Source organism: Mixophyes fleayi, chromosome 8 (genome assembly GCF_038048845.1).
Source record: "Mixophyes fleayi isolate aMixFle1 chromosome 8, aMixFle1.hap1, whole genome shotgun sequence".
Classification (NCBI taxonomy): domain Eukaryota; kingdom Metazoa; phylum Chordata; class Amphibia; order Anura; family Limnodynastidae; genus Mixophyes; species Mixophyes fleayi.
This window is the reverse complement of record NC_134409.1, coordinates 77,420,510-77,447,932: the sequence shown is the minus strand read 5'-3', so window position 1 is coordinate 77,447,932 and position 27,423 is coordinate 77,420,510. Positions and strand designations below refer to the sequence as shown.

General features: G+C 37.9%; 1 protein-coding gene across 4 annotated transcripts in view; it reads right to left on the bottom strand.

Annotated features, from left to right (window-relative positions):
• The window catches only part of DDR2 (discoidin domain receptor tyrosine kinase 2), a 516,782-nt gene that overhangs the window by 232,597 nt on the left and 256,762 nt on the right, over nt 1-27,423 (bottom strand). For all 4 annotated transcript variants that reach the window (XM_075182767.1, XM_075182764.1, XM_075182765.1 and 1 more), the window contains 2 exons: nt 19,800-19,947; nt 5,769-5,874 (listed from right to left, as the gene is read on the bottom strand). In XM_075182767.1, coding sequence (XP_075038868.1) covers nt 5,769-5,874; nt 19,800-19,947 — 254 coding nt within the window. The remainder of the gene's footprint in view (nt 1-5,768; nt 5,875-19,799; nt 19,948-27,423) is intronic.

Genomic DNA, 27,423 nt, shown 5'->3' with positions numbered 1-27,423 from the left:
GCATGTGTTCCAAACAGGGCCTGATAAGATACTGTAGGCCTCTAAGCTAGGGGTACTGTGAGACCCCCATTTTTATGTCCCTAGGCCCAGCCATAATCCATTTGAATATAATAAAATATATTTTTTTGTCTTATATTTTTTCCTTTTTGCTTTTCATGATGCCATTGCAAATCATTCCCTAAACTAGCCAATTTTAACTTACTAGCATCATTTTAAACTGATTCACAACATAAGGTCCTCCAAAATAAAGTCACCAGAAATTTGGCTAATCAGCACTTATCTGCTTGTGTTTAGTAGATGGAGCACTAATATTTACATAGAGACCTAAAACTAAAGAGCATGGTCATTGTGTTAATGTGGTTAGGGAAACATGTCCATCCTCAAAGAAGGCAGCAATTCTGCCATCTCCCTAAGGTCTATAGAACCCCATGCACATTACACAACAACTCCTGTTCCAGTCAATTAGAGCTGACTACTAGAAATTAGGACATCCACCCTAGAGGGCCAGTTTCTTGGCCTCCTAAGCACTGGTCTATTACTTTTATTAAAGAAGGCTAAACAAAAGGCTCACTCTGCTAATTACAACTAGCTCAAGCACTGAAAGGCACAGGGGATCTTCCTAGACCCCTTAGAGGCAGAAATCATGATTTCTGTGTTTCCCATATCAGGAACTGAACCAGCCAGGTCTTGAACCCTATTTTTGGTACTGACATTTTGCTTTGTTTGTCTGCCACTAAGACAAGTATACATTTAATTGCAGTTTTTGTAGAGACTATTCCCTGGATTTTTTAATTATTCATGAGACTTACCTGTTCCTAATTAGAGGCAGAACAGAGAAAACAATGGGCTATTTTAACGCAGTTTGATCATTGTGGTTTTTACCTATGATCTTACCTTTCTACTTCCTACTATTGTGACCTTTCTACCAAACTGGCTTGTCCATGACTATGTCTCTGCTTGATTACCTTAATTACGCGTATACTGACTTTCGTTTAATCACACACAACTTTTGCCTGCACTTATCTTGATTAATTCCTAATTACTTTTAGTCTATTAACTGAACTTATCTAAAACCCTATTTATTCCACAAGAGATCTATAAGGTCCCTGCTAAATATACAACTTAGTACACAAAATAATAACAGAGTCACTCAGCAACCTGCACCTCTTGCAGAGATGATAACACAATTCAATGGAGGCAGGGTTAAAAAGCAAAACAAACCCCTATTACAACATCAAGAAAAAATGTATTTACACTTTCTGTGCATTGTAAAGAAGTTTTCCTATGCAAACAGCGTGTGTCATCAAAACATTATTGGTTCACAAAATGCATCAAAATCAAATCTTAGTTAATTCATTGTTCTCTGCTGTTACTCTAGGTGCACCTAGTGTGAAGGATTTCTGAAAACAAATGTAACTGAATGATTTCAGTGCTGAAACCACATCTGTGTCTCACTGGGTCCTTATTTCTACCTTTCATATACAATTTTTTTTTAAATGGATTAATAGCTAAAAAAACAAGCATTTCTCTTACTAATACTCTACATGCCGTATAACTTTATCAAAAGCAGTGCTGACTGCTCCAGGATATGTTTTGTGTTTTAGTCATAACCAGTTTGAATTAAAAAACGCCTGTCTCACTTTCTCTCCTCTCATTCCATTCTCGAAAGCAATTAGGCTTCCGCCCCCAACATTCCACAGAAACTGCTCTCACAAAAGTGACCAATGATCTACTTACTGCAAAATCTAATGGTAATTTCTCCATACCCATTTGCCCGGACCTTTCTGTTGCTTTTGATACTGTTGATCATCCTCTTCTCCTACACACCCTTCACTCGATTGGGCTTCGTGACACAGTTCTTTCCTGGTTCACTTCCTACCTATTGAACCGCTCCTTTAGTGTTTCTACGTCTGGCACATCCTCCACTCCCCTCCCACTATATGTTGGAATCCCACAAGGCTCTGTTCTTGGCTATTTACTGTTTTACTTTTTTTCATTGTACACCTCTTCTCTTGGGGCACTAATTTGCTCATTTGGCCTCCAATACCACCTGTACGCTGATGACACCCAAATCTATATCTCGTCCCCTGACCTCTCTCCTTCTGTACTATCTTGTGTAACCAACTGTCTTTCTGCTATCTCCACATGAATGTCCCAACGCTACATAAAGCTCAACATGTACAAAACAGAGCTTATTATCTTATTAGCTGGTTTGGGATTAAATGGTTACAATATTTTAAAGGTATTTTAATTCAATCAATAAACATTACAACTATATTGAGTTTGAAGTTCAAATTTGAAGTTCACATGGGAAAATATTAAAAATACCATACAATGTAGCCACTGCTCAAATTTAGCTTGAATTTGTTAGTCTATCACAGCTCCACAAGACAATCTCATGGTATTATAGTACTATACAATGTCCTGTTCCTTTTAAATAACTCAATAAATCTCAGTCTGACCTAATACATTTCATTTCACAGTGTACAATACTTGGAGTAATTATTTTTATTATAAACAGATGTTAATAGGTAGGTGAGGCTCTTCTCTGTCTAATTATTCTGTGCACTATTATTATTTTTGTTGATTTATATGGCACCACAATCTGGTAGTGCAGGGGAGGATGTACCAGACATACAGACACTGAAGGAGATATTGGATAGGTAGGAAGTGAACCATGAGGGAACTATGTCCTGAAGGCTCTTAAGGGAAGAGTAGTGAGAGAACTACTAGAACCTCTTCACAAGATGTTCACAATTAGAAACCCCCTTTCCAAGGAACTAGTTATGTTCCACAGTACTCAGGTGCCCCATGGACTTAAGCTCGGTTAACAGCAGTTGTGGATCCAGCACTTGGCCAGTGGGGTGGACAGAACACAGTAGGAGGTAGTGAGCACACAGGATATTGTTGGCAAAACTTAGAGTCAGACAGGCAGGAATCAGTAGTAGAGAAGACAGCAGAATCCTTTAAACAAGCCGGGGTCAGGGCAAGTAGATATATGAGAGCAAATCCGTTTAACAAAGCCAAGAGTCAGTAGTGGAGAAGATTGCAGAATTCTTAGAACAATCAGGTCAAATACAGAGACCAGAACAGGTCAAGATACAAGGCACACTAGTTCAAGCAGGAACTATCACCAGTATTGGTATGCTGGCAGTAAGAGGTTTATAAAAGCAGCACCAATTAGAAACTTCACGTTAATTAGCTGCATTGTTGTGGTAAGTAATAGCACAGCTGCAAGACTGGGAGCTGAAGAGAAGTTTGTTGCTATTCACCTAGCAACCAGCTTAATCAGTAAACTGCAGTATTGATCCTACAAATGGTTGCAGCAGTAATGCACAGATGACAGATAAGATGAACAAGTGAGATCCTATTTCTTAACAAAGAAGGGAGGGCAAGAATAGAGAGTGATCAATGGTGTCTAAATAGACAGGGAGGTCCAGGAGGATGAATATAAAATAGTGACCCATCAAATTGAATTGATCACAATAATTTCATAGTTGCCGTTATAAGCAGATAATAAATGGTCGGAAGAAGAAAGCTAGTGGCTCTAAACTTCTTGTTATTGGTAAACCATTGTGACTCCTCCTCGCTCACTGTCAGTAAGATCCAGGAGGCACTGTCCGGTGCTCTGGTCAGTCTTTGACATGGCATTATGCACCAACTCCTTTATAAGTAATGTGTCTGTGACAAGCAGTGTAAGAATAGTAAAACTCAATACTGCAGGGCAAATTCTGCAATTGGCATATTGTAGTCAGAAAGAAACAAATTCTTCTATGCAATTCATTTTCATAGAGTTCCAACTGCAAGTGAGCCAGATGTGCCCTATTATACACAATCACATACTGTGCTCAGATTCCCATGAACAAGTGGATTCACACAATTCACCATCTGTTCTTAAAGTTTACAATACTTTCACTTTTTTTTAGCACTATCAGCATTTATAAATGAAAAGACAACCTCCCTTAAAGCAGCCCATTTCCTTCATGAAGTCACCAAAACGAAATGAATTGGTGGGTAGTGCGTATTTTTTGAATCTGAAAATTGATGTTATAGTCCTGATGACTCTGTCCTACAACTTCATGTGGCTTTGGATCTTCAGTGGCAAGATAAAGATGCCCTTAGACGACAAGGATTGGCCCAATTACACCACCGCTGTATTCAAAGTTAAGCTGTTTTTATTATATTGTGCACATGTTTTTAATCTACTTTGAGAATAAAAAACTATTTATTTTAAAACAATACTACACTGTTGCTGTTCCCTTTGTGTACCTATTTTGTTCCAGAGTTATAGTGAACTATTCACTATATACTGTTGAAGGTCTGTAACCATGAGATTTGGGATTATCCTAGATGTCATCAACTCTGATAAACTAATATAAAATTTGGATCTGGTACATTTATGATTGGAACTAGTTGGTAAACTGTTTGCAAAAGTACTTCACCGTTTGGGCACCTCTGTCTTACTTTCAACAAGATTGCTGCCATTTATCTGTTATATTATTATTGTATATTTTTACTTTGCAACTGTTGATAAATGCACTGTAAATTTAAAAAATGTAGTCCAGTGTACATCACCACAAATTCTATTAAATATCATTTATTTACCCATTCTCTATATTAACAACAAACATTTAAAACATTTTAACCAAGCATAAACATTGTTTACAAATTTAGTGTACACTAAAAAAACAAAAACAAAAATATGAATCATTAATTCTGTTAACAATATTAGATTATAGAAATAACCAGTGCCATGATCCTTACCATGCGTAAGAGATGCTCCATTCCCTACTTGTGACAATCAATGACTATTAGGTGACTGACTCACAGTTACTGTGACTAACCTGATGTGTTCCAAAAGAGCATACTTATGTGTGTATGTTGAGTCTGACATATCTCAAGAATTTAAAATATTAGCCTATGTACCTGGCATATGTCAGGTGTACAAGTGTTTAAACTTCCACCTAACAATAGCGTATAAATGTGGCTTGGCAGAGTTAGCTTTAAGTGCTAAAGTTACATTACCCTATGTGTACACAATATAATAATGGGATGAAGTGTCAATGACCTAATTGCTATCACTTGATATAATAGCTGCAATGCTAATGAAGTATTATCACGCAAATAGCGAAGCAGCTAGATAGTGCTATGGATAGTCATCATCATTATCACATATCTGGGGATACAACCATATGTAATTATGTCGCACTTACATCAATACACCCTTACTATAATCGGCTTATGCTCGCCTGTCCCCATACCACCTCTCCATGCGTAAGGAGATGTAAGTCTATGATACACAAAAATCTAGATATGGACAAATGTTCAGTGCAAATTCGGAGTACAGAAATGCATTTCTAGTGCCAAACTTTATATGAAGTCATGTGTTTTATGCTCTGACAATATTATTTTTTTCATATGACATTAACTATAGTCTATGCTGACCACAGTTAGACTATACATGTATTAATAACTGTTTTGGACTGTGCACACTATTATTTCATCCATAGGATTCAGAGACTGAATTAGTGGCAATAGAAGGGCTAATGAATGTATGCTGAGTGTCTTTGCTTTGTCATGTTAGTTTCAAACGGTCCTAAGAGACATACAGTCATTTAACATTAAGTTTAGGAACTGGCTCCCCGCACAATGTATTTAAATTCTGTGGCTGTGCACATGCTTTGTACAAATTACACACAATTGTGTTATATATAATAAAACATATGTTCTAGAATACATTTTAATTTACCATAACATATAAAAATCACCTGTAGCCAACTGCTCCATCATAAATGGTATCATTCAAATTAATGATCTGTCCCTCAGGTAGAAGAAATTGTTGGCCAGATGGGGCATTGTAAGACACCAATCCATCTAAAGAAAGAGATTAATAGGAAACAAGAAAACATTAATTACATGTAAAGATACAAAAGTTAAACATTTTCAGTAAATGGTATATACAAATGTGTTATTTTAAGGGGACAATCTCATATGAAGATACGTTATACATAATGCAGTTTAAAAAAAAATATTTTTAAACAGTGGAAGGACTTTTTATTTTGGTTCCAAAGGAAAAAATATTTCAAACTGATCCAACTCCTCTATGTAATATCTTGTTTTCTTTATTTCAAACCCCTATATAATATGTATGATTGTTTATGTTTTCCTAACAACAGATATGTATCTTAGAAAGCATAGAAAACTAAAGCTGTGTGCACACATGTTTTTTACCCGATTATTGTGCCAACAACACGATAAACAACTGTTAGGTCCAATATTGCATTACTGTGTACGCTCCCACAATCATGTTTTATCATATGAAAACGCATTGTATCACTTCATATGATTTTATAACTAGACTAAAAATCTCCTCCATAAATGATGGAACGATGTCGAGCAAATGTGGAAGAGCGTATGCACTCACGACTAGCAGTGTAGGCAGATCTCCATAGAGATTACAGAGTCACAATGTTTTCAGCCAATGGTTATGACAGATGAAGAGCACAGATATAAAAATAATGTAAAATCATGTAAGTATGTATTTCTGAATCGGCATGCTGATCGGGACTTTCAGTCCTTGACAAACATCATTAAAGATTAAAGAAAGTGTGTACCTAACTTTAGGAGTTTGCAGCAGAAGAAAAATTGAATCATCATTACTGTAACGGCGCCCTGAGTTTTCTTGCATCCAAAGCAGCAGCCTATTCCCAATATTACTAATGTTGGTACAGACACTAATACAGTACATTTAACCAAAGTAAAAAGAAGAAACCTGTAGTGAAAATGTGCTTGACAACATTATAACATTGTAAAGGTCTAAGGGACAGTGGCAGTATTTAAAGCAAACTATTAATAATAATAATAATAATAATAATAATAATAATAATAATAAGACCTAGCTATTATAAGTTCATAGTAAGAAGCAAACCAATCAATTTTATCATAACTAAGTATTTCTAAGAAAGTAATTAAAAAGTTCAATTCTATTTGAAAAATTCTGTATTTATGTAAATGTATTACCAGGAAAAATACATTGAGAGTCACCTCTCATTTTCAAGTATGTCCTGGATAATATGGATCATATCAGTCATTTAAGCACTGCTGTAAGCTACCTTGCCAAGTTTAATTCAGCTCTACCGTGATAATCCTGAGAATAACTTTACCACTTTAATCATAAGGATTTCATTAGAATTCAACCACATGATGTAAGTGACATTTAGAATGTGTTATAATTTTGAGCACAGGTGATTATATACACCTTAGCATGGATTCTTTGAAGGGTTGTAATATTCTTCCACAAGAAATTATGGTTGATATGTTGCTAACCCTACCCCAGAATCTGTTTCACCACAAATGACCCTAATTGAGCATGCCTGTTCCTTAGATTTCCATAGCAAATTCCCCTTAGCTACTACTCCTTTCCTAACTCACACCCTAAAATGTTTTACAGGGCAAACAGTTTTCATGCAGTGTAATTCGTTATTTCACATGGTTACAAATTTCTTCAAATTGTTCAAAATACCTGCTGTAAGCAGAAAGTTAATTATCTGCTATATAAATCCAAGCCAGTGACAGACTTTTGTTTATGCCCTATAAAGATATTGCTATATTTAATTGGAGCACCTTTGATAGGCGATACAGTGATCCTAGTTTTCAACTTACTGAAGTTCCACAAGGGACAGTGAATAAAGTGACGATGGCATGGAAGTTTGAGGGAAAGACATTATAAAGTAAGGACAAATATAGAATAAACAGATAGAGCAGTGTCTACTGTTTTTTCCTCCATGGTCAACAAAACATCACCAATTATAATTTATCAAAAATGAATAGTATTACATACAGTTTGAGGCACTTGAATAATCTCTTGTTAAGGAACACTTTAAGGTATTCAAGAGATTCACATTGCGCAAGACTTTATTAAGACATTTTCCGATATTTTACATTATTTTTGTTATGACCATGGCTAGTAGATGAGCCTTTAGAACCAAGCTATTAGAGGTTTTTACCTTTAGTAGCCGATTTTCCCGTAGAACTGATGTTGTTCGGAGGTATTCAGATGCCCCCAGGACTTAGGCTCTACTGTATTAAAGACTTATCAGTATATCCACGGTACACAATGGAGGTAATCGGAATACTGGAGGCTGATATCCGGGACAGGCCAGGATTGTGGGTCAGAAGCAATAACCGTGGACAGCTATGGGCAAATGGTCCAGACTGGTGGCAATTAACAGTCCAGATAACAAGGCAGAGGTCAGTGCAATAAGCAGGTAATCAAGGTCCAGGAAACAACTAAAGGGTCATGCAGAGAGAATCAATCCAAGGATCAGCAAACTGACAGGAGCAGCCAAGCTAACAGAAACTGAAGGTTCTAACCGGCAGGGAGGCTAAGTCCTCCCTGAATTAAATACTTAGATGGACCAATAAGGAAGGAGGAAACAGGGCTGACAATCAGCCCCAGGAGCCTGCTAATTAAAACCATTAGGCTGTTATTAGTTATAGGCATAACTCTGGAAAAAGTATGCAGCATAATGTATGGCCAATTTTATAAATAACAAAACTCCAACTGGAGTTAAATGCCCCTCCTATCTCTCCTAATGTGCCAACATATAAATTAATACTTGCTTGCGCGGGCACCCGGCTGTGGATCATGCCGGGACGCAGCGCTGTCAGCAGTGAGTGTCCCGACCGATGTCCTAGCAGCGGTCGGGCCGGAAGGAGAAATGACTCTCTGCTCCAGCCCCGCGGCTCATGACAATTTTGGTAAGATAACAAACAAAGGGATATATAATAACAGTATAGATGTTCACCGACCCCGTGTTTTGGTTTTGGATCTGTATTAACTTTGTGGTTTTGGCAAAACCACCCTCACGTGTTTTGGTTTTGGATCCCTATTTTTTTAAAAAATTGCTAAAATATGCTAAAATCACATAATTTTGTTATTTTTTTTTGTTTCTACATTATTATTAACCTCCATAACACTAATTTCCAGTCATTTCCAGTCAATTTTGACCACCTCACAGGTCACAATATTTTTTTTATATGCTTTCGGCCAAAGACTGCAGCAAACTGGCTGGATGCTAAGGCGTCAAAGACACGACACAAACATACGGCAGTTCATAGCACATCTAGGAAACATTGCCACACAGCAGAGGCAGAAAAGAAAAGTGGTTCAAGATGGAATTGTCTTTGCAAGTTATCCGAGTGCCTGCACCATGCCAGTGTGCCCATAAACTAGTGTTTTCGGTGGGACATAGTGTCCACAGAGAACCACATCTGTCACTTGCTGATCGCCTTTACTACTTTTTGGCTCAAAGAAAGCAACATGCATGTTGACTATTGGGGCAATGTTATGTTGTCCTCTCTATTTGTTATTATAATTGGCCAGAAATAATTTGAAAATCCCTGGCACTGTATATAAGTTGCTACAAGAAATAAAGTGGATTTTTAAGTTGTTGGGTATTGCCAAGGCATGTAGGTTTAATTTAGAGATTTTTATTTTCCTATTTTTGTACGTCACGTTAAATTGACCATTGCTGTGATTAGGATTCTTATACGGGTTTCTCTACACAGACACATTTGTTGGATAATGCATTTTGCATTATAGTACATGTACACTTACATATGTCAATGAACAGTGGGTTCAATTTTCTCAATTCATTTGATTGTTAAAATGGGCACTATTTAATACAGACCTTACTGTATGACAACACATTTCAGGAGAGCAAAACTGTTGTTTCTTGTTAAGTCCTGCTCTACAGCTGAAATACATGTTGTTGCAATTATTTTAAGTAAGATGCAGTTTTGTCTGTAAAAGGTGGACTATTTGTGATGACATCCATGTACTTTTCATGTTAAGTTTGCTGACCATTATATTTGCAGTCTGCAATAAAGCTCAAGAGACCGTTGACCGTTGCCAGGACAGCGGTCGGGACGCCTCCTGCTGTCAGCGCCATGTCCCGGTATGATTCACAGAAAAACAAATGTAGTGTTTGTAGCATTAAGATAGATAGGAGGGGGCATGTAACTCCAACTGGAGTTTTTGTATTATGTTTATTCTGCATACTGGTTCCAGGTGAGCCATGACCTTACAACCTTTAATTTTAATCAGCTGCCTCCTGGGGATGATTGCTAGTCCTGGGTGTTCTCCTTCCTGATTGGTCCATCTAAGTATTTAAGGCAGGAAGGGCTTATCCTCCCTGCGGTAATAATGTCTCAGTTCTTGATTAACTAACCTGCTCCTGTCTGTTTCTCTGATTTCTGGATTGATTACCTTGTATGACCCTTTGGCTTGTTGTCCTGGATTTGACTGATTGCGCGTGGCCCTACCCTTGCCTGTGACCCGGATACCCCTGTTTGCTGCCGGCCCAGACCTTTGCCTATACCTCACTATGCCTGTCTGCTCCAGTCCGTAGACCTCGGCTTATTCCTGACCACCCATATCTCCTGTCATTACCTCTTACGCGGCACTGCGGAGTTACTCATAAACTTACACTACATTGAGTTTAAGACCTGGGGACATCTGAGTACCTGTGAGGATAACGAGTCTCTACAGAAAGACGTCTGCTAAAGGTGAAGATCTCTACTCCTACAGTTCTGCAAGTTTATGATATCTGCTGCTAGCCGTAACAGTATGTTCAGAAATTACACAGAGCAGGGACAGAGAATATACATTATTCTTCATCCAATTCTTATAACAATTCTGATAACAATTCTGATTACAATTCTGATAACAATCGATAGAGAAGAGAAGAGAAGAGAAGAGAAGAGAGGAGGATAGAGGAGTCTTTTTTTTCAATATTTGGCACTACAAGTGCTTTGGGGTGTCCCCCATTCTTTAGCATTAATATTTCTGGCTGTCAAAATTCCTCTTTGTCAACAGTCTCAAAAAATAATTTTTAGCACTCCCAAGTGTTTTTGGGGTGTCCCCATTCTTTTGCATTAATATTTCTGGCTGTCAAAATTCCTCTTTGTCAACAGTCTCAAAAAATAATTTTTAGCACTCCCAAGTGTTTTTGGAGTGTCCCCATTCTTTTACATTAATATTTCTGGCTGTCAAAATTCCTCTTTGTCAGCAGTCTCAAAAAATAATTTTTAGCACTCCCAAGTGTTTTTGGGGTGACCCCCATTCTTTTGCATTAATATTTCTGGCTGTCAAAAGTCATATTTGTCAGCATTACCTAAAACAATTTGTAGCACTACAAGTGCTTTGGCCTCATAATGGATTCAAAGCAGTCCACATATGAGCAAAATCAGCAACCAGGTTCTGTCACCAGTCCTGATGGTAGTGTACCCAGTACGTCATCTGGGAAAGGCGATGTCAAACTACACAGTCTTTTGAAATCAGTCAAATAAACACACACCTCAAAAATTTTTACCGTGTTGAAGCGAAAAAGAAGTGTAACTGAGCAAAAGTTAAGTGGCGATAAAAAAAATTTGCCAACATGCCATTCTACACACGCAGTGGCAAAGAGAGAATGAGGCCTTCGCCGTTCTCTATTAGTAGCAGATCAAAAAATGTTACCGAGCCTACAATTGGTGCACAACTACTGTTATGCGTCAAAGCCGAGCTGCAAGATAACAGTAAGGCATTAGAGGATAATGTTTGCTCTGAATCAGAAATGACACCAATCCCTGTGGAGAGTCCATCCAACAGTGGGATGTCTAATCGTGAGCATTCTGTTAGTGTACCCATAAAGAAGGGCCCTTTCAGCAGTTCTGCTGATGTGTGCCTGAACAGCCCGAATGGAGCCGGTGATACACAAATTGAGGATGCCACTTTGGAAATAGAAGAGGATGAGCGGGAGATTTGTGTAGGCGATGAGGGTGCTAATGAGGATGTTAATGAGGATGAGGTTGTTTGTATTGGGAAAAGCTGAAAGTTCTTTCAAAAAAATTACAAGCACTCCATCATCAGCTAGGACACTCCGCTCACCGACATCCCGACGGCTACAAAATACACCCACAACACCATCCTCATGAATATCCTTAGTAGCGCTCGGAGTTAGCCCTGCATCCCACTTATTAAGGCTGGATGACTCCTGCACTACTATTGATTCCTCTGAAGAAAGCGTTCGTCCCACTGCTGCTGCTGTTGCTGCTGCTGGGGGTGAATCGTCAGCCCAGAGGAAGGCCAAGAAAAAGAGCAGTCCTACATTTCAACAATTAACTGTGAAACAATCATTTGCTAGGGGAAGCAAATATGACAGCAGTCACCCAGTCGCCAAGCGAATCACAGATGCCATGGCTGCCATGTTAGTGTTAGATCTGCGTCCAATATCCACAATAAACGCAGCTGGTTTTTCACAGTTAATTGAGGTTTTGTGTCCGCGTTACAGAATTCCATCGCGACACCATTTTTCCCGTAAAGCTATTCCACAACTATACCAAAAAGTGTGTACAAATGTAGAGATTGCTCTGAAAAATGCCATTCTGCCTACTGTCTACTTAACCACAGATATGTGGACAAGTGGAAGTGGTCAAACCAAAGACTATATGACTGTGACAGCCCACTGGCTTGGACATTCACCTTCACCAGCAGGAACAGCAGCAGCATGTACACCACTACGTAACATTTGTCACAGGCAGGCCACTCTTTGTATCACCGGCTTCACTAACAGGCATACAGCTGCCAATTTGTTACGCAAACTAAGAGATGTGATTGATACATGGCTTATACTACTTGGACTCTCCCCAGGATATGTAATTTCTGATAACGCCAACAATATAGTGCGAGCATTACAGCTGGGTGATTTCCATCACATTCCCTGTTTTGCTCACACCATCAACTTGGTGGTGCAGAGCTTCCTACGAAATAACCGTGAGGTGCAGGAGATGCTTTCGGTGGCCCGTAAGATTTCAGGCCATTTCAGGCATTCTGTCACAGCATGTAGGAGATTGCAGCAGCTCCAAGAGCAGTTTAACTTGCCCTGCCACCAACTTAAGCAAGAGGTGGTAACTAGGTGGAATTCCACCCTGTACATGCTTCAGAGGATGGAGGAACAGCGCAAAGCCATCCAAGCGTATTGCACAAGCCATAACATTGGGAAAGGAGGGGGCATGTATTTCACTCTTGTACAGTGGGGAATCCTTTCAGTGCTGTGCAAGGTGCTGAAACCATTTGAAGTTGTGACGTGTGAAGTAAGTGCAGATTCTGCTAGTTTGAGCCAAGTCATTCCTTTAATTAGACTATTGGAAAAGCAGCTTGAGAAACTGAAGGAGGAGCTGAAAGCAAGAAATTCCACAAAGTATGTTGGCCTTGTTGATCAAGTACTTAATTCGCATCACAATGATCCTCGAGTTATTAAGATTTTGAACTCGGATCAGTACGTTTTGGCCAAGGTTTAAGACCTACATTGAGTCTTTGCTTCAAAATGAACGAGATGTGAACTTTTGCAAGGAGCTATTGCTCAGCAAGTTGTCCGCTCAACTGGGCCTTTCTTGGCGTGTCCTCCTTCAGTTTCTCAAGCCGGTGCTGCTCGTAAAAAATTTCAAAAAAGAAGCAGGGAAGACGCAGAGGGCAGACCAGAACAGTTTAACATCTGGGCTGGTTTGAAGGATTATTCTAAAAAATGTGTGACCTTGCCCATAACTCCATCCAATGTGAGTATTAACATGCAAAGGATGGTGGAGGATTATTTTCAAGAGGTAATTGATATGGAAATGTCAGACAGTCCCTTTCCTTACTGGGAAGAAAAGCAGGAAATTTGGAAACCCATGTACAGACCTGCTTTGCAATACTTAAGCTGCCCACCCTCCAGTGTGTACTCTGAACGAGTGTTCAGCACAGCAGGGAACTTAGTGATCGCCGTAGAAGGTTACTTCCCAAAAATGTTAAGAAAATATGTTTATAAAAATGAACTACATCTTCCACGAGGAAGGCCTTCACCATCCAAGACATGCAAGTACTGACTGTTCTCTAATGGCGGATTCAAGCGGCGATGAATTGATAGTCTGTGATGATGACGTACACACTGATGAGGGTGAGGATGAAGCTCAAGATGATGATGATAACATCTTTTTAAAACTTTCTATTTAAGTGTAGGGTGCAATCTACCCCCAAAGAGGAAAGGGACTTGGGGCATTTCCATATCACGTACCGTCTTGAAAGGCTGCTGTTTGGGCAATTTCTCCCTAAGGGTAGGGTGTCATACACACAGTGACTCCAAAATGGCTTTGTCCATTTCTATTAATATTGTGCAGTCTATAACGGCTGAATTTTTTGGTATTTTATACAAGTGGAGGGGGGCCTATAGAGACAGAAACCAAACTGCCTTTGTCCATTTCAATTAATATTGTACAGTCTATAACGGCTGAATTTTTTGGCATTTTCAACAAGTGGAGGGGGGCCTATAGAGACAGAAACCAAACTGCCTTTGTCCATTTCAATTAATATTGTACAGTCTATAATGGCTGAATTTTTTGGTATTTTATACAAGTGGAGGGGGGCCTATAGAGATAGAAACCAAACTGCCTTTTTCTATTTCTTTACATATTTAACTATAAGTGTAGGGTGTAATATACATCCAAAGACGATGGCTGCATTGCCAATATACATAGATGGAGAGGAAGACAATCTGGTTTGTGTGTCGTAATAATGAAGGCCTACCAGGAATTAAACTGTTTTTTTGATAATTTATTAGCTTTACAACTACATTACTTATCCAAGAAACAGGTGGAGCACTAAATTTGGTTCTTTTATGACCAAAAACATTGATTTTTGAACAAAATAGCAAAACAAAACCAAACAAAACCAAAACCAAAACACGCAATGATGGTTTGGCAAAACCAAAACCAAAACCAAAACACAACGGTAATCCAGATCCAAAACCAAAACCAAAACATGGGGGTCAGTGAGCATCTCTACCTTAACCATCTAGGAACCTCATCCATGTTACAACATTTGAAGCAAGTTCATGGCAAGCTGTTGGGAAAATCTGAAACTTATGCTAAAGAAAATAACAACAAGCAGTCCATAATCAGCTAGCTCCCTTCTCTCAGCTAGATCCCAGCACCTGTAATCTACTCCCCCAACTCCATCATCATAAATATCCTCACTAGTGATCAGACTTAAGGGTAAATGTATCAAGGTCCGATTTTTTCAGCATTTTAAAATAGCGCGATTTTAGTCCTCAAGTCGCCAGATGTATTAAACTGCGATCTTTACTCTTTTCATAAAAATCGCTGGTCATCTCTGACAATGTCAAATACTTCCGTGTTTAGCTAACTGTCCTGTGTTGTCCTCATCTAGCTGCGTGATTACTAAACACGTCACTGTTACACTGCCACTGTCTATATAATCGAAGGTCCGGTGGCTGTTAAAAGTTTAATAATAGATAAATTCGACAAATCAAAATGTTTACAAAACCACAGCACCCTCTTTAAAACCACATACTTTTAATAAAAATAATAAAACACCGATAAATACAATAATGGGTCCTTTCTTCAGACAATTGCAGAATGCACATTCCAAAAGAAAGGTACAGTCCCCTAAACAAGTCATTTTCCCACATCACGATACACAAAAGACTTCCTCCACAAAGGCTTATTGTATCAGATATTAGCAAAGTTAAAACAAACAAATTTCTTCCCCTGGTCTCGGAAATAAAGATATCTCCTTTACCAACATACCCACAATATCAAAAATAAGTACATTTGCACTATTTCCTTTAAATACATTTATACCATGATCAATTCTAAAAGATAAAGCAGAAGGGAAAGGTGCCAATGGTGTAGTATTTTATAAATAATGATTCCAACACCAAGGTGTGTACATATGCGTACCAGATAGATTCTTGAATGATTGCTCATCAATAAACAGATCACAGGTGCTTCAATCCACTCAATTAGGTCCACACCGGTACCATGTATTCATGTGGACAAAAGAAGAGAAAAGCCAAAAATTGTGCAATAGCGTATAGCATATAGAACAGTATTAAATTTGGTTATCATAAATTATGCGTACCATAAAGTAGACATCAAATCACTTCTCTGTAACATAGCTCATAGCAGCTGGAGGTGTCTCTTAATTCAATTCACTCCATCATAGATGTAATAAAGGCATCATGTAGATATAAGTAAAAATATAAAAAAGGTCCCAATAGTGTAGTATGTTTAAAAAAAGTGATCAATTTTAATAAAAACATAAGAATCACACTCACAATATGAATAAAATAATAGGCATATCTGTATCTCAGATGTAATTTTGAATGCCTTTTCCTTCTGCTTTATCTTTTAGAAGTGATCTGGATATACCATCCGTACTTGATGGGAGGCTGCCTCTCTGTCTGAAGGAGGTGTCCGGGTGTGATTATACATTGGACATTATACATTGGACCTTTTTTACAATCTTAAACTGTGTGCCAGTATTGTTATTGACCTTTGATGTTAAATTTATACCATAAGTTATTTATAAGTGATCGAGTCACACTCCTTCCCCCCCATGTTCATGCAAGCAACCAGCGTTCCATATCCCAACGATTTGGCTCCTGGTCCCGCAGTTCTTAGGGTTACCGGGGGTGACCCGGGGGTTCCGGCTCTTCCTGCTGAAACAGTCCATCCGCATTGCTGTGAGACTTACCTTGTTTGTGAATTATGTCAAAGTCATAAATCTGCCATTTTCCCCTGAGGTGTGTTGTAGCCACTTTAAAGGATTATGATCAGTCACCACAGTAAAATGTCGTCCATACAAATAAGATTAAAGTTTTTTCACTGCCCAAACAATGGGCAAACATTCCTTCTCAATTGTAGCATACCCCACCTCCCGGTTTAGTAGTTTTCTGCTCAAATAGGCCACAGGGTGCTCCTGCCCATCTGGTCCCACCTGGCTAAGTACTACTCCCGGTCCATACTGTGACATGTCAGTTTGCACAATAAAGTCCTTGTCATAATTGGACACCAACAGTACTGGAGCACAACCCAGGGCTTCCTTTGATGATTGAAATGCCAGCTCACAAGCGGTCCAGTGTCCAGTCAAATACTTTGGGGAGTTTCTACTTAGTGAGATCTGTCAGGGGCTTCGCTATAGTGCTAAAGTCTGGGACGAAATGTCTGTAGTAGCCGGAGGTCCCTAAGAAGGCCAGTACTTGTCTTTGGGTTGTGGGCCGGGGCCAGTCTCAGAATGCCTCTAACTTAGCTGGTTCTGGTTTAACTCTACCTCCCCCACACAATGACCCAGGTACTGCACCCCTGACATCCCCATTTGACACTTGTCTGCTTTGATAGTCAGAACTGCTCACTGAATTTTCTCCAACATATGCTCTACATGTTTTAGATGGTTTTCCCAGGATTTGCTGAAAATGGCAATGTCATCCAAGTAAGCTTGAGCAAAGCCTTTACACCCTTCCAGCAGGTAATCGACCACACGATGGAAGGTGGCTGGTGCATTCCTCATCCCAAATGGCATGGACTTAAACTCGAACAGGCTAAATGGGGTTATGAATGCAGACCATTCCTGAGCCTCAGGCTCAGCGGTATCTATCAATAACCCTTGCTTAAATCTAAGGTGGAAATATACTTTGCTCCAGCTAATTTGCCTAACAGAGTATCAATTTGGGGCAGGGGATAGGCATCAGACACGGTCACATCGTTCAACTGGTGGTAATCTATGCAAAACCATATTGTCTTGTCCTTCTTGGGAACCAATATAATGGAGGATGCCCACCGACTATGCGATGGCTGAAAATATTTTTATTAAATACTAGCAACAAAACGAAAAACAGCCTCATTAAACCTTCCTGTGACTTCGGGTGCTAGACCCTTACACATCAAAGGTCTAATTAACATGAGATTAACATGGGTCCTTTCTTCAGACAGTCGCAAAATACACATTCCCAAAGAAAAGTACAAAACCCAAAACAAGTCATTTATCCACATCATGATACACAAAAGACTTCCTCCATAAAGGCTTATCGTATCAGATATATACCTCAGAAATCATGCATTTCCTCTAGCAAAGATAAAACAAACGAATATCTTCTGTTCTCAGAAATAAAGATATCTCTTCTACCAACATACCCACAATATCAAAATTAAGTACATTTGCAATTATATAACTAAGCGCCCTGGGCTATTTCCTTTAAATAAATTTATACCATAAGTTAATTATAATTGATCTAGTCACACAAGCCATGATGATGCATAAAAGGTATAACAATAAACAGGAAAGTATAAACCGAATCCATTACATTACACAAGCGCGTCCTGGGCCCAGGTACATATTCAGCCTTTGTAGTCTGCAGTCAGAAAGAGAGAGATTTACACAGGCCCAGTGACTCGCTTATATGCAATTTGAATTAACATAAACAGTGATGATGTCACAAATATACACAGATAACACTAAGAGATATCTTCATTGGTCCAGGGTTAACAATGTTCCAGTAGACTGCTGGTCATAGGTCAGTTCATTTGATCTCTTCGCCAAAGGTGGGGGCAAATTACTCCAACTGTTGCTTACGTGTCTTTCCGCCGAAAAAACAGTATAAACTGACCCATAAACAAAGTACTTTTGAATATTATTCTCAAACTTTTCATAACCTGCAATCGCAATATGTGATCGCTTCCCTATTGACACCGGATTTGCAGGGGAAATTTAAAACTGTGATGGCTTGTAAAGGCAAGTTTGACTTTGCAAGCCATCACCACTTTAAATTTTCCCTGGACAGTCGCAGATTTCCGACGACTTGAAGAAATCGGAGCATTATACATTTACCCCCTGGTTTGGTCTAAAAGAATTGCCCAAAAATAGTGACAGCCCTTCCGTAAAATGGACTACAATTTCCACGAGGAAGGCCATTACCGGCAATTACATCAAAGTACAAAGTCTTCTGTAATGGTGGATTGCAGCGGGAATTAATTAATATTGTGTGAAAATGATGTACACACTGGTGAGGGTGAGGTTGATGACAGTGTAGATTGCAGGTGCTGGGATCTCGCTGAGAGAAGGGAGCTAGCTGGTGCTGGTATGCTTGTTAATATTTTGGGTAGAATTTGTATGTTGGCAATTTTATGTTTTTCTACAATAAACTTTCCCTTTATTAGAAACGTGTTTTTTTCTTTATCAATGTAAAAGCTTGCTTTTTGGATTTCAATTGCCCTGACTTAAACCCTTGAGCATAGGCTTTAGTAGATAGCATAGAAGTACTAGTATCATCATGACTGGTGTCAGCAGCTGTTTGCCATATCGCTGGTGGTAAGCTATGGCATTGGAGACTGAAAAGAACACTGCCACCCCACCTGTTTCTGTATGAGCATTTGCATAGAGAAATTTCACTGGAGACTGATAAGAACACTGTCACCCCTTCTGTTTCTGTATGAGCAATGGCACACAGCTATGTCACTGGAGACTGATTATGACACTACCACCCCTACTGTTTCTGTGTGAGCAATGACACTGAGCAATGGCACTGGAGACTGATAAGAACACTACCACTCCTCCTGTTTCTGTGTGAGCAATGAGGCTGAGCAATGGCAATGGTGACTGCCAAGAATTCTGCTACCCCTTCTATGTCTGTCTGTGAAATGTTGCCGGATTTCTGAAGAGGCCGGTACTTATGGAATTCAAAAATCGCGAGATACGACAATGCGCCAATGATGTTTTGACTCGATTTCACTTCCGAGGATGCGCAAAAGTACCGAGCATGCTCGGCTTGGTACTCGGTTTGCCAAAGTTCGGGGGGGGGGGGGCTCAGTTTTCAAAAAAACGAGCATGAGCATCTTTACATAATAGTATATAACAATGGCACTTCATTTGTAAGGAAACGGTGTGATCTCTAGAATGTATTTAAAATTACAATAATTCTTACCTAGCCAGACACAGCCATATAGCTCTACTCGTAAACACACATTCATAGAATGGTCAGTCACTGGGATAAAGCGTAGAAATCTTGCAATTATAGGAGGTTCCAGGTCCTTTAATACTATGTCATATGGGTTGACATTTCCTTCAAGAACCTGAAAGAATACATTTTATTTAATGAGAGCCTATAATGGTGAAAAATATGGATAATTACAATCTATGGCAAGTTACAGTATACATACACTTATTCCAAAAGATTGGAGCACAGTTTTTTTTTATTACTTGTAAACTAATAAATGTGAATAAAGATTGATTAGGATACTTAATACTTACTTATATTAGCAATAAAGAATATTGGGAATTACTGCTTTTGGAAAATCAGTAGATAATACAGTTCTAGTTTAAGTCATCGTAGCATCAAACAAAAACAAAAATGTCAAGTATATAGCTACATCAGTAAAATTAGATCTGAAGATCATTTATATCCTTTATTGTAAAAAAAAATAAAAAATACCATGGACAAAATGAATTTCCAAACTGAATGTTGAATAATGGTTACTGGTTACTTAATAAATTTGGAGAAAGCTGTTGTAAGAAGTCCAACGAGGCATCATAAAAGTTCTGTATGATGCAAAATAGTGCAAATGAAGCTGAAAGATTAACAATCAAAAACTATAAAATAAACAGTGGATTCTATATACGCAGAATGAGAAGGTGACATAGATGTAATTGGTGCAGAAGGTAAAGTTGTTATCTTAAAGGAACTTCTGAAGACAATCATCTTGTCAAGGGAAAAAGTTATACTAATTTAACGCCTTCACCATGTTTATTATACCCATGTTTGTGTAAGCTTTGCTCATTTGGACTCATATCCCAGACTGTATAATACCTTTGATTTTTTCTGTATAGTGCAGGCTTGGTCTAGTACAGGACTACAGGAAATATTTTCAGGGGTTTTTGTATCAACTGTGGACCTCCATAATGTTTATGACCCCTGCATATGCCTGTTTATCCCCCAGGCACGTGACTCAAACCCTGGTGTCACTGCTTCTTTTTATACCAAGAATACCCTGTTATTGAAAGATATATATGTGACATCTTTTGCATACTTGAAATCATGTGACAATAAGACCTTGACAATGTATACGTTCACATATATTTCTCAGGGATGTCCTGACAAGTTTGACAAGGTATAGGGCCCATGGAAGAAGTCACCCATGATGAATTCTGATATTTAAAAATAACGGTGTGTGGATGTATAGTGTCAGTGTTTGGAGGTGCTAGATTTGTTCATATATATTTATTTTTCCAATAGATAGTCTTGGTTTAAGCCCCTTCCTTTCCTTATCCCTTCTCATTACTTCTTGTGTTGTATATCTTTATTATTGTGTGTTCATATGTTTTATGTGAAAATCAAAAATTTTATTGGGGATAAATGTAATTCTAACAAACCAGAACTGTTCCTGCCACATAACATCTATTCTCCATTCCCTTCACTGTCTGCCTGTATAGCAAATCTGTTTAAAGATGAACTTATTGACATATAAGGACTTTTAACAGCACCTAGAATCTCTTATCATGTGGAGCCCAAACTTGTAGCTTTGTGACTCCGGCTCTTTAGAACTCACTACCGCACAGTCCTAGAGAACTCCTCTCTACACGTCTTCAAAAACAGTCTCAAGGTTTACCTGTTTAGTCAAGCACTTCATTAATATTGGGTTCTGGAAGCTCTCATGTAAAATGCAACTATTCATCAGTGAGAGCAGCTGATCAAGGGCAGTCCAACTCCCTTTAAGACACCAAAGTAATAGACAATACACAGCGCTCAATCTCTGATAACAGCACTAAAGAAAGATATAGTTAACAAATTCTGATGCTAGATTATCACAGCAAAGCACTTATAACATGATAATACCAATGTGAAATACACACATTACAATAAATGTCCAGGTATTTCCTTGTTACCAATGAAGTCCTATATGTAGCTTGACCATGAGTTGTCAGTGTCGACGATGGTCTGATATCATATGTCTTGCAGTGCAGACTCCATATAGATAAGTGGGTAAACAAGCAGATGACATCCAGGAATTGGGAAGCCTGTAATGGACCAGTGACTAAAAAAAAAAATAGTAAACACTTACAGTTCAGTTAAATGGTTGTTGTATAGCTGTAATACAATAAGGTCCAGTAAATCCTCTGGGTATTTGAGTGACATGTATATCGTGCTGGGTACCAGATGTATATAATCACGGGAATCCCTTATTCACAATGGTAGTCAGAAGCAGCCCACCTCATGTATAGATGTTGCCATAAAGTATTGAAGAAATTGTCCGCATTAAAAAGTGTAAAACATTTAATAATAAAAACAAAATATCAACTTACATGTAAAATCCAGGTTTCAAACAACCTCCAACTGTCAAAATAATGTTCATCTCATAGAATAAGTTATATATATGTATGAAACAAAAGCTGGTAGTCCTCAACGTGCTTTGTCTCTTAAGACTTTTTTTAAAGACTTTTGCACGCCATAAACTGTTCAATTGGGAGAGTTTCATGGGTTTGAATTGACGTAAATTGTAATACAGGCATGGTACTTCTGTAGCCTAAATTCCTACAGTTTATACATGTGTCACAATAGAAAAAAACACTCTTTGGTGTCATTTTGTTCAGCCATGTGCTACTTTCTTTTTCATAGGAATATGACTTTTAATCAATTATGAACTTATATTGGGTGCTTCTCTGAATACAAGTTTTGGTTGGGCAGGCAATCATTTGTTAATATCTTCATCTTTCTCAAGAACATGCCAGTGTTTCTTTAAGATCCGTTGTAGTTACTTCGCGGAATCTGAGGATTACAAGTTATGTCAACTCAAACCCATGAAACTCTCACAATTAAACAGTTTATGATATGCAACACAACTAATGTGATCTATTTTATAAAGTGCCCATGCACAAACAATATATTGGATGGACTTCAAGGAAACTTAAGATTCGAATAGCAGAACATGTAAATGACATATGTAGGTTACCCACTACATAGTGTTTCCAACCATTTCCTGAAATCACAGGAACCGACTGGGCTAATATTTATGGTCATTTCACAAGTAGAATGCAATTGGAGGGGAGGAGACTTTCTAAAAAAGATCAATTAAAAAGAGGTGGCATGGAACTTTAAATTACAGACATTAATACAGATGGGGTTGATCATTGACTGGGAAATTTCATCCATTTTCTGTAAGGAAATATATAAAATTTAATTAACAATTCAGTATAATAAACTAATCAATGGTAATTTATATGTAAGATTACAACATTATTTCACAATGTCTAAAACTGTAATCTGAAAAGGTTTTATTTATTTATAGATATTCATATAATGTTTTTTTATTAAATTAGTAGGGTAAATATAGGCAATACAAGGGTATAAATCTATATAATATTATTATTATTACCATTTATTTATATAGCGCCGCTAATTCCACAGTGCTGTACAGAGAGTCCCTGCTCCATTGGGGCTTACAGTCTAAATTCCCTAACACACAAACACACACACACAGGCACACACATAGACAGACAGACTAGGGTCAATTTGTAAGCAGCCAATTAACCTACCAGTATGTTTTTGGAGTGTGGGAAGAAACCAAAGCACCCGGAGGAAACCCACGCAAACACGGGGAGAACATACAAACTCCTCACAGATAAGGTCATGGTCGGGAATTGAACTCATGACCCTAGTGCTGTAAGGCAGAAGTGCTAACCACTTAGCCACCGTGCTGCATATAGTACAGTATATAGTATATAGCTGTATATAGTACAGTCACAAAATACAAGATTGAACCAGTTTATTATAGAATCTCTATGTGCCCATAATTAGGATGGCTACTATACTGTAGTTCCAATTTCAACAATAGATTTTTTGCCCATAAATAAAATGGTGACCACACTACAGATTTCAATAAAAAGAGCATTATGACAGATGCTAAAGTATAGCTATATATAATAACTGAGGATCACATGATGGATACCTGTGATACAGAAGACACTTGATGCAACATCTTATGATTAGTTTGTGGCCAGACGACGCATGTAAGGTGGTTCTTAATGCTGCGCATGCGCAAAATGGCCGCAGACACAAATAAACAGGAATTCAAAAAAGAGAGAGAGCGCTAAGCATAAAGTCATAGAGGTACAAATACAATTTATTCAACATATATAATCACATATAGTGATAAAAATAGGGCATTTATATGTATTCCAATAATCTAAGTAGAAACCTTATAACGGTATAAAGTAGATGGAATAAAGTGATTTGTAGATAAATGATTCCCAAAGTTCTGAGATAAAAAACAATGTCACAGGTAAATGGCCAAAAAATATATAAAAAATATGGTACCATATAAAGCGGGCGGAAATGACCTCACCGCAATTGGAGGAGTCCGTATTGCAGACTAGAAATAGAACACACAGATGTTAAATCCTCTGTAAACTCTATTGACAAGTGTGCCAAGTATCCACTGTACAGGTGTCAAGTATATATATACACCATTAGGTGCCAATCGCACCATTAGATTTCAATACAGATACTTATCTTTTAGTCTGAGTCCGTAGGATTTCTGTATCAATCGCAGGATATCCTGCTGAAGGCACTTAGCATAACATGCAAACAGTCTCCAAATGATTTCCAAAAGAACGGACTTGTCCTCCAATAATCCAAATAGTCCCCAAAGATAATAAGCTGGCCAGCTCCTGATAGAGATAATAATTCAAGTACCTGACGCGTTTCTCGGCGTGCTGCCGTTTCTTCAGAGGTGAGTAGAATAAGTGCCTCCCCTGGCACTTTTTATGTAGATGGGAAGAGATCACATGAGCGTCAGATGATCGCTCTAGAACAGCCCAGTTACGTGACAGTATTACCAGAACTATCCAATCACATGCCAATATCCGATCACGTGACTCATGAACACATGACCGGAAAAATGCATTATTTACCAGAAAAAGGTAATGGACTTGGTCAGCAATCTCCTATATATAAGAGAACAATATAGAACAATAAATATTCAATAAATTGAATTATTGGTTATATCTAACATGATCCACAGTACTAAATTGCAATTAAAACTAAACAATACACACAAATACCTAAAAATGAAATGATATAAAAATAAAAACTAGAAATAAAAAATAATCATAAAAATAATAATAATAATAAAAATAAAAAAATATTAAATTGAGTAGTAAAAATAATATGAATATATAATACACACATATAATTGATGCAATATATTTCAACGATAAATGTAGTTGGCTGTCAATAAATCGGTTGCAGATCACAAAATAAACACAAAAGACCCAAAAGCACAATCCCAAATACATATAAAAATGTACTTAAAAAGTACTAAAGTACACATTGAAACCAATCTGATCGCCAAAATCCTGTATATCGTCCCTATGGTTTAGATAAATATTTAGATGTTATTGAGTTCTATAGTATCATTGAGCCCAGAAGGTAACATCGTTTTCAGTCTAAAGATCCAAAACGCTTCGCGTTTGCAAAGAGTATTAAAACGATCTCCCTCCCTAGTAGTTAAATTAATTTGTTCGATTGCTCGAACTCTTAGACCATCGGGTTTACCTTTTTAACATATAGTAACATGTGCCGCTAGGCTATGAGATTTAATACTCTTGATGATATTTCGACGATGTTTTAAAAATTGCAGATGTAATGTGCGGATTGTGCGACCCACGTACTGGATGCCACACTTGCAATTAATAAGATATATCACATAAGTAGAGCGGCAATCTAAAAATTTTTCAATCTCGAAACTTTCTCCTGTTGAAAAGGAGATAAAGTTTGTACATTTGTGGTCAGCATATAGACAAGTAGTACATCTGTTTTTACCACATTTTTAGAAACCCGTGGGTCTAGTCGTCAACCAACATTCTAAAACAGGATTCGGGAGAGGGAGTTTTTCATTAGTATCATTTCTAAAAAAACTTGCCGACAGTCTGTTTTTGAGATTCCTAAATTTCTTAAAAATTATATTTTTACCTTTATTGACATCTGGACCTATAAATTCATCAAGTTCCAACAAGAACGAATTCTTGGTGATAATATGCTTATTATCTTTGGGGACTATTTGGATTATTGGAGGACAAGTCCGTTCTTTTGGAAATCATTTGGAGACTGTTTGCATGTTATGCTAAGTGCCTTCAGCAGGATATCCTGCGATTGATACAGAAATCCTACGGACTCAGACTATAAGATAAGTACCTGTATTGAAATCTAATGGTGCGATTGGCACCTAATGGTGTATATATATACTGGACACCGGTACAGTGGATGCTTGGCACACTTGTCAATAGAGTATACAGAGGATTTAACATCTGTGTGTTCTATTTCTAGTCTGCAATATGGACTCCTCCAATTGCGGTGAGGTCATTTCCGCCCGCTTTATATAGTACCATATTTTTTGGCCATTTTCCTGTGACATTGTTTTTTATCTCAGAACTTTGGGAATCATTTATCTACAGATCACTTTATTCCATCTACTTTATACCGTTATAAGGTTTCTACTTAGATTATTGGAATACATATAAATGCCCTATTTTTATCACTATATGTGATTATATACGTTTAATAAATTGTATTTCTACCTCTATGACTTTATGCTTAGCGCTCTCTCTCTTTTTTCCATTTTTGCTTGTATTTCTATGACAGTTCCAGATTCTGTTGGCAGAGAGCTGCAGCATTTAGTCATTTTATAAGGGTCTTGTATGCAGTGCCTTACAATTCTATTGCTTTTTCTACAAATAAACAGAGATGAGATAAGATTATTTACCCTCTTGAAAGAGTCTTAAGAGATGAAATGCGTTGAGGACTACCAGCTTTTGTTTCAAACATATACATATACATATATACGGGACTGATTCTATGAGATAAACATTATTTTGTCTATTGGAGGTCGTTTGATATCTGTATTTTACATATAAGTGGATATTTTGTTTTTATTATTAAATATTTTACACTTTTTAATGCGGACCATTTCTTCAATACTTTTTCTTTTTATTTACATTTATTGTAATGTGTGTATTTCACATTGGTATTATCATGTTATTAGTGCTTTACTGTGATCATCTAGAATCAGAATTTGCTAACTATATCTATCTTTAGTGCCGTTATCAGAGATTGAGTGTTGTGCACTGTCTATCACTTTGAAGGACTTCATTAATGCATCTACACTTTCATAAAATCCAGTGATAAGCTCTGTTTTTATGTTCTGTTAATTTTTGATATGTTTTTATGTTTATTTTGTTATTTTCACCCGCTGGACTTGCCCTTGTGCGATGCATGCACCCTTTGTTTTTACGTGGCACTGCTATGCCCTTCCCTCCGGTGACATTCACTTCCTTGTTGCCATGATGATCGCATCCGTTCGGGCGCGCGTACATGTTGTCTTTTAGCTTCGGTCACATGACTGAATGATCCTTTTCTCTGCCCCCAGAGCACTCACTCACCTTATATAAACTTGTTCAGGACACCACTATGGTGACAGAATCTTTATCTTGACGCTCCTGTTAAATACTTTGTCTCCTGGCTCCAATGTTGGATTTAGTATTGTTGCTACCCATAT